Source organism: Setaria italica, chromosome VI (assembly GCF_000263155.2).
Source record: "Setaria italica strain Yugu1 chromosome VI, Setaria_italica_v2.0, whole genome shotgun sequence".
Classification (NCBI taxonomy): Eukaryota; Viridiplantae; Streptophyta; class Magnoliopsida; order Poales; family Poaceae; genus Setaria; species Setaria italica.
In genome coordinates, this window is record NC_028455.1 from 31,335,132 (window position 1) to 31,342,835 (window position 7,704).

Genomic DNA, 7,704 nt, shown 5'->3' on the forward strand with positions numbered 1-7,704 from the left:
CAAGTTAGAGCCAGGTGAATCCTCCCCTCAACTGAAGTGTGTTGCTGGTGAAGTTGTTGTTTGTTGCTGATGAACTTTTGTTATTTGTTGCATTATTGATGCTTAACTTGTTGTATGTTGCATTATTATTACTGGTGAACTATTCATTGATTTTGATGTGAATAATATGAAAGTTGGAAATGAGTTGTTTTTATATCTATGATTGCGATGGTGATCAGCAGCCAAAATTGAATATATTATTGCGAAATGCAATAATGGGCTAGGGCCCAGAAAAAAATGGTCCAATATGGTACTGCAAAATGTAATAATGGCTCTTCGTTAGATGGACTAGGGCCTAGAAATAAATATAGCGTTCAACAAATATTTTCCGGCTCATAAAATAGCACGGAAACCTAAAATGGGCTAAAAATAGCCCAACAAAATTGGGCTCATAAAGGTTCTTACATGAACCGGGCTTCAATTTGTGACGAATCAAAATCGTCATAACATCCCTACCATGTTAGAGCCACATTCGTTTTGTCCAACGGCGCGCAACCTCCGAAACAGTTTTATGATGACATGTGGGATGAATTTTTATTCATCATTATCTTAGTGCCGCACCGAAATAAGGGACGTCACTAGTCGCAGTTTATGACGCAAAAACGTATTTATGACACTTTTTGGTTCGTCACTAGTTGGAACATTCGAAGCGCATATGTGGTTAAGTGAGAGCATGCGTGAAATGCGGATGTGGCTGGGGTCGCACCCACAACACAGAAGATAGGGTAAAATATGAAAGCACAGGAAGGTACCAACCCCATACGAATGCTCTTAATCTAGCCATCATGCAGGGTAGAGATCGTCCAACGGATCAAGTTAGCTCGACGACATGGCTACCACGTTTAGGTACACAGAATTTCTTTTGGGTCAAGTTAACGAATCAAGTCCTATTTTCACTCTTCAATTATAGCAGAAGTATAAGCCTCAACTACAAAATCCGATAGTAAGGGTCATCCAACTGCAAAATTAGCCTTTTGGGTGGTTTTAAGGGTGGTTTGTATGTTTTAGAAATTTAAAAATTTTGGTTTAATAAAAAAAATTCATAACTAATTCATTTCAAATCAAAAAAATATGAAATTGGTACCAATTTTTTTCTAAAAATATTACCTATCTGTTGGTGGTGTAGGCATTATTTGAATCTTTTTGTTTCATGTTCCTTGTGTTTTATTATGAGCAATAAAATATTAGGAATAGTAAGAAATGAGATGTAAATAACTCCAAATAGACTACCAAGAGGTAGTCTACATTTTCAAAAAAATAGGGTCTATTTTTATTTCTAATTTGAAATGAATTAGTTATGACTTTTTTATTAAATCAAAACTTTTTAAATTTCTTGAAATACAAAATCACCCTTGAAAACCTAATTTTGCCCGTTTTGATAATTGGAGGATCCTCGACGTCCAATTTTATAGTTGTAGATTGAAAATCAGACTTGTAGCTGAGAGTGAAACTAGGACATTTTCCTTTAAAAAATAGGCATAATCAATTAAACGCTTCAAATGCTTATGTTTGATGTGAAGGGAGCAGCAGATTAACCCAGCGAAGTGATGGCCGCAGCGTATCCGTGCTGAATTTTAAGCGGATTTCACGTGGCATTTTTTTTTAAAAAAACGTGAAACAGAAACTCCAACGGCCAAACGGGCCCTGGCGACTGTCGTCCTGGAAAATGGAAAGGGAAACCAATCAGCACTGTCGCGGAGGAAACGAAATCCACTGCTGCGGAGCAGCAGGAGTGCAAGACAAGATCACAAGACAGCGTTTTCCCTTTCTTTTTTTTTTGATGAAATGACAGCGTTTTCCCTTAGACCCCGTTTGGATCATTGGAATTGAATTCCATCCTAATAATCATAATTTAGACACAAATTAATTAAGCTAATATAATTGTATGTGGAATATAGTTGTATATTATAGTTGGTGATATGGGAGAGATACTTGTATGCTGCACTTCTACTATAGAGAAGCGAGTCTAAGAGCGTGCTATAAGAATTGAATTCCATTCTAATAACCATAATCTATAGAATCAATTTCCATCTCCCATCCCATGAATTTAAGATAGGCTTATATCTAAACTTTGGAAAGTTGTGGAATGCCACATTCCAACATAAATTAGCCTACTCCATTAAATAGATTCCAATTCCTTGGTCCCAAACGGGCCTAAGAAACAAAACGCTGCCCCCATTTCCGATTCGCCACGTATCCCCAGAGGGGGCGGCGCGCCGATCCCCATGACGTCCTCCATGACGCCGGGCGGCGCAGACGGACTCCCGCGGCCGCAGCTTCCGTCCCCGCGCGGCTCGTCCTCGTCGTCGCACGGGAAGCTCTACAGCGACCTACCGCCGGGCCCGACCGCGCCTACTTAAACCTTCCCCCCACCTCCCGCCGCTGCCGCATCCAATCATCAGGGAGCTTCATACACGCGGCGGCGGCAGCGGCTGGATCCACGGCTGTCGACTGTGAAGTGCGCTCTGCGCTGCCAGATGGCGTCCGGGTGGAGGGGCATCCTGGGGTTTGACTACGGCATCGTGCAGGCTCCGCTCGGGCCGGACATCTCGGGCCCGGAGCTCGCCGCCGCCGTCGCCAACGCGGGCGCCATCGGTCTCCTCCGCCTCCCCGACTGGGTACCCATCGCCGACCGCCTCCTCTCGGTGCTCTTCAATTAGTTTTGCTTTCTGTGCTCGTCTCGGCCGATCGATTCTTACTTTCGTGACTGCAGCCCGCGCCGGATCGCGTCAGAGAGCTGATTCGGAAGACGAGGAGCCTGACGTCGAGGCCGTTCGGTGCGGCTATTATACTGGCGTTCCCGCACGAGGAGAACCTGAGGGTCGTCCTGGAGGAGAAGCTCGCCGTTCTGCAGGTGTACTGGGGGGAGTTCCCGAGAGAACGGGTCGAAGAGGCGCACCGGGCCGGCGTCAAGGTCTTGCATCAGGTGCTCGCCATTGCTAGTCGCAGTGCGGTTACAGACGCCAGTACCTTATTAAACTGCTGTTATGCATGTGCTTGTTAGAATGTCATCCGCGAAAAATACATCCTCACTTCATATTCTGACATTTAATTCCAATTTTCTTAACTTGATATATTTGTGGTGCTATTGTTGCCAGTTTGCTCTTTAGAAATTCGTACGATGCTAGAGGCAATGCAAGGTGGAGACAGAGTGATTGAGTAATAAATAGGATTGTGCTTGTCTGCGATTAGGCTGTCTGGAATGGGGTTTGGAGTTAGCACTGGATTGTCTAATGAAAATGTTCAAAGCGTACAGTAGTCAGCAGAAAAAGTAAAATGCACCAAACTCAAATGATGATATAGTAGAAAAATTGACCTTTACAAATTAACCTGTGTTGTCTTCATGCTTTGTAAATGAGGCATCATGTCATCATCGCTAATTTGTTCTGAAAGTTCCCATTTCTCGGTCAAGAACGACCTGATTATATTTGAAATACACACAAGATTCACTATCACTAAGTCTTCTAAGAATTGGACATCAGTAAACTTAGGAAATAGAAAAAAATATTTACATGTTACTTAAGCTAGTTGATCTGATTGTTTTATTATATAAATAATCCTGATCAATTGGGAACATAAAGTCAACTTTAATGGGAAATGCGTTGATCCACATTAGACATTACCACATGCTCTAATGATTTGTTGTTAGGGCTTTATTGCTCTGTGGCTATCTGTCAAAATTTGGCAAAGCTTCTGCTGCTGTTTACTTTGTACTTTATTTTATTACCCAAAAGGCGTCCAGTATTGGGAACTACTATAAGGTAATAGATAGATTATGGGCTAACCCTAGAGGGTAGCTATGTAGATGTCTTACATGGGCCTATTGGGCCCTAATACACATAGTACACCAACACTCCCCCGCAGTCTGAACTACCGACGCAGCGGAGTTGCAGACTGGACATGAAAAGAAAGGCACACACACAAGCCCCCCCAAGACGCAACTAGCCACAGGTGATGTTGAGGCTGGAGCGAAACTCGGTGAAGGCGGGTGACGAGAGGCCCTTGGTGAAGATGTCAGCAAACTGAGAGGTGGTCGGGACGTGGAGGACCCGAACATCGCCGATGGCGACCCGATCCCGGACGAAGTGAAGGTCAATCTCCACATGCTTGGTCCGCTGGTGCTGAACAGGGTTGGTGGAGAGTTACACCGCACTGACGTTGTCGCAGTAGACAAGAGTGCTCCGGGAAGAAGGAGTGTGGAGCTCGACAAGGAGCTGCCGAAGCCAGGATGCCTCAGCCACGCCGTTAGCGACAGCGCGGTACTCCGCCTCGGCACTGGAGCGGGAGACCACCGGCTGACGCTTGGACGACCAGGACACCAGGTTGCCGCCCAAAAAGACGGCGTAGCCGGAGGTAGAGCGCCTAGTGTCCGGACACCCGGCCCAGTCAGCGTCGGTGTAGACAACAAGCTCAGTGGAGGGAGACCGGTGAAGAAGGAGGCCGTAGTCCACAGTGCCCCGGAGGTAACGGAGTAAGCGCTTCAGAGCAGTGAGATGGGGCTCTCGGGGATCATGCATGTGAAGGCAAATCTGCTGAACTGCATAAGTGATATCTGGCCTGGTGAAGGTGAGGTACTGAAGGGCCCCAGCCAGACTCCGGTATGCAGTAGCATCTGTCACAGGAGTGCCGGCGGCCTCTGACAACTTGGCCTGAGTATCAACTGGAGTGGAGCAGGGCTTGCAGTCAGTCATCCCAGCTCGCTCCAGGATATCAAGAGTATACTGCCGCTGGTGAAGAAAGAGGCCGGCCTGACGAGGCTCAACAGTGACCCCAAGAAAATGATGGAGCACACCCAGATCCTTCATAGCGAACTCCTGCTGAAGCGAGGTGATGATCCGCCGTAGGAGGGACGGACTGGAGGCAGTGAGGACAATGTCATCAACATAGAGCAGTAGATAAGCAGTCTCAGCTCCATGGTGATAAATGAACAGCGAAGTATCGGACTTGGCCTCCACAAAGCCCAGCGTCAGGAGGTAGGCAGCAAACCTCGAATACCAAGCTCGAGGGGCCTGCTTGAGGCCATAAAGTGACTTGTTGAGCCGGCAAACCATATCAGGCCGAGAAGAGTCAACAAACCCCGCTGGCTGGCTGCAGTAAACAGTCTCAGTCAGAGTGCCGTGCAGGAAGGCGTTCTTGACGTCGAGCTGATGCACGGGCCAGGAGCGGGAGAGAGCCAGTGAGAGAACAGTCCGGACAGTAGCTGGCTTGACCACCGGACTGAACGTCTCGTCGTAGTCGACACCAGGGCGCTGAGTGAAACCCCGGAGAACCCAGCGAGCCTTGTACCGCTCAAGAGTACCATCAGCCCGCCGCTTGTGAGTCCAGATCCACTTGCCGGTGACGACGTTGGAGCCAGGCGGACGGGGCACCAGATCCCAAGTCTGGTTGGCGAGGAGCGCCGCGTACTCCTCTTCCATCGCGCGGCGCCAGTGAGGATCCGACAGGGCGCCGCGGACGGAGGAGGGTACAGGAGAAAACTGCGGCGCGCCGGGCATCGCTGAAAGAGCCCGGGGCTGCAGGGTACCAGCCGCAAGTCGCGTCACCATAGGGTGAACGTGACTCGGGTGTCGGTGTAGGAGAGGCGGATGGTACACCGTCGGCGCGACACGGGCAGTCGGGGCCGGTGGAGGTGGTGTAGGCGTCGCCGGTGGAGAAGAGTCCACCGGCGATGACTGAGGCGGCGACGGCGGTGGCGGGGCCGGCTGCAGGTCCAGTGGAGCCGGCCGCGCCCGGCGCTGGTAGACGCGGACGGGCTGCGCAAACCGGACAGCAGGTGCTGCGGGCGGTGCCACCGGTCCCGCGCAGGGCGAAGGGGAAGAAGCAGCACCAGAGGCCGGCACCGTCGAACCCGTGCTGGGCGCAGGGTCAGGGACAGTACCGGTGGACGTCGAGCCCGAGGAGAACCACGGTGGAGCAGTACCTGCAGGACAGAACGGTAGCGGTGGCTGGTCCACCGGGTCAGTGGGAAACAGGGAGGAGAGATCAGGGTCGGAGGTGGAAGAAGGTGGGGTGGTGGTGGAGTAAGGGAAGACGGACTCGTCAAACACCACGTGGCGAGAGATGAGGACCCGCCGAGAAGAGAGGTCAAAGCAACGGTACCCCTTGTGATCCGGGGAGTACCCGAGGAAGACACACTGAGTCGAACGGGGAGCCAGCTTATGAGGAGCGGTGGCTGCGGTGTTAGGATAACACGCACACCCGAAGACCCGAAGGTGATCGTAACGGGGGGAGGTACCGAAGAGAGCGTGGTGTGGAGTGGGAGCGGGGCAGGCAACAGAAGGTAGGCGGTTAAGGAGATAGGTGGAGGTGTGAAGACTCTCAGCCCAAAAAGGGGCAGGGAGAGAAGACTGGAACAGAAGAGAGCGCATGGTGTCGTTCGTGGTACGAATCATGCGTTCAGCCTTACCGTTCTGGGAGGAGGTATAGGGACACGACATGCGTAAGTGCACGCCGTGAGAGAGGAAGAAGGCACGTGAGGTGGTGTTATCAAACTCGCGGCCGTTGTCACACTGGACGGCCTTGATGGTGAGACCGAACTGAGTGGACACCCAAGCGAAGAAGTGGAGAAGTGTGGGAAAAGTATCAGACTTGGCACGCAAGGGAAAAGTCCAAGAATAATGAGAGAAATCATCAACCACAATAAGATAGTACTTGTAGCCAGAAATGCTTAGAACAGGAGATGTCCATAGATCGCAATGTACAAGGTCGAATACATGGGTCGCATGTGAAGAAGAGGTAGGAAAAGGAAGTCGAACATGACGGCCCAGTTGGCACGCCTGACACAGGTGCTCATCAGGAGCCCGAGTACGTGGTATATCGGAATTATGACTAAGCTGTGTCAGGACAGCACGGCCAGGATGACCAAGACGCCGGTGCCATGTAGTGGAAGAAGCTGTGGTAGCAAAAGCGGCTGAAGAAGCGGAGGGCGAAGCGGAAGAAGTGGACGCAGGAAATCGGAGGGAGTAAAGGGGCCCGGTGCTGTCACAGCGGAGAAGAGGTCGCCGGGTAGCCACATCCTTCACAGTAAGACCAGAAGAGTCAAATTCAACAGAACAGGAATTGTCAGTGGTAAAACGGCGAATAGAAAGAAGGTTGTGAACCATGGAGGGAGCAACAAGAACATCAGAAACTCGAAAAGAACCGGGAGTGTGAGCAGTACCCACGGAGGTGACAGGAAGACAAGAACCATTTGCGACCATGATGGACGAGGGGTGGGAGGAAGAAGGAGGGTGAACGGAAGTGAGTATACCAGGGTCGGGTGTAGTATGGAAAGTGGCACCCGAGTCTGCGATCCAGTCCTGACCGACTGGAGGAGTCAGGGCCATGGTGCCGAAGGAGCGTGCCAAGGCAGTCGGGTCCCATCCGACAGGCCCAGGCGAGGCCCCGGGAGGAGGAGCCCACGGCGACGCAAACTGAGGAGGAGCCCACGGCGACGCGAACTGAGCAGCTGGGACAGCGCCAGCGAGCATGGCGGCCGGTGGACGAGGCTCGCCGGTGGCCTGGAAAGGCCACATAGAGATGCGCCCTGACCATGGGTGGGTAAAGGACGGCCAGGGAGAACCCCGTGGAGGCGTCGGTGTGCCCGCCGGTGTGCCCCCACCGCGCCCCCCACCACGTCCCCCACCACGGCGACGGCGGCCGCCACGGCCCCCCCCACCCCCGCTC

At 51.3% G+C, this 7,704-nt stretch overlaps 1 protein-coding gene and 1 long non-coding RNA gene across 2 annotated transcripts in view; one reads left to right on the top strand and one right to left on the bottom strand.

Annotated features, from left to right (window-relative positions):
* Window positions 1–2,234: 2,234 nt before the first annotated feature.
* Window positions 2,235–7,704, top strand: part of LOC101764515 — a 14,208-nt gene continuing 8,738 nt past the window's right edge. The window contains exons 1-2 of the mRNA XM_022827778.1: window positions 2,235–2,657; window positions 2,753–2,965. Coding sequence (XP_022683513.1) covers window positions 2,517–2,657; window positions 2,753–2,965 — 354 coding nt within the window. The 5' untranslated portion in view covers window positions 2,235–2,516. The remainder of the gene's footprint in view (window positions 2,658–2,752; window positions 2,966–7,704) is intronic.
* Window positions 6,704–7,688, bottom strand: LOC101763715. The gene is made up of 2 exons (XR_001164284.2): window positions 7,289–7,688; window positions 6,704–7,055 (listed from the first exon to the last, which is right to left on the bottom strand). It is a non-coding gene; the product is annotated as an uncharacterized LOC101763715 (long non-coding RNA).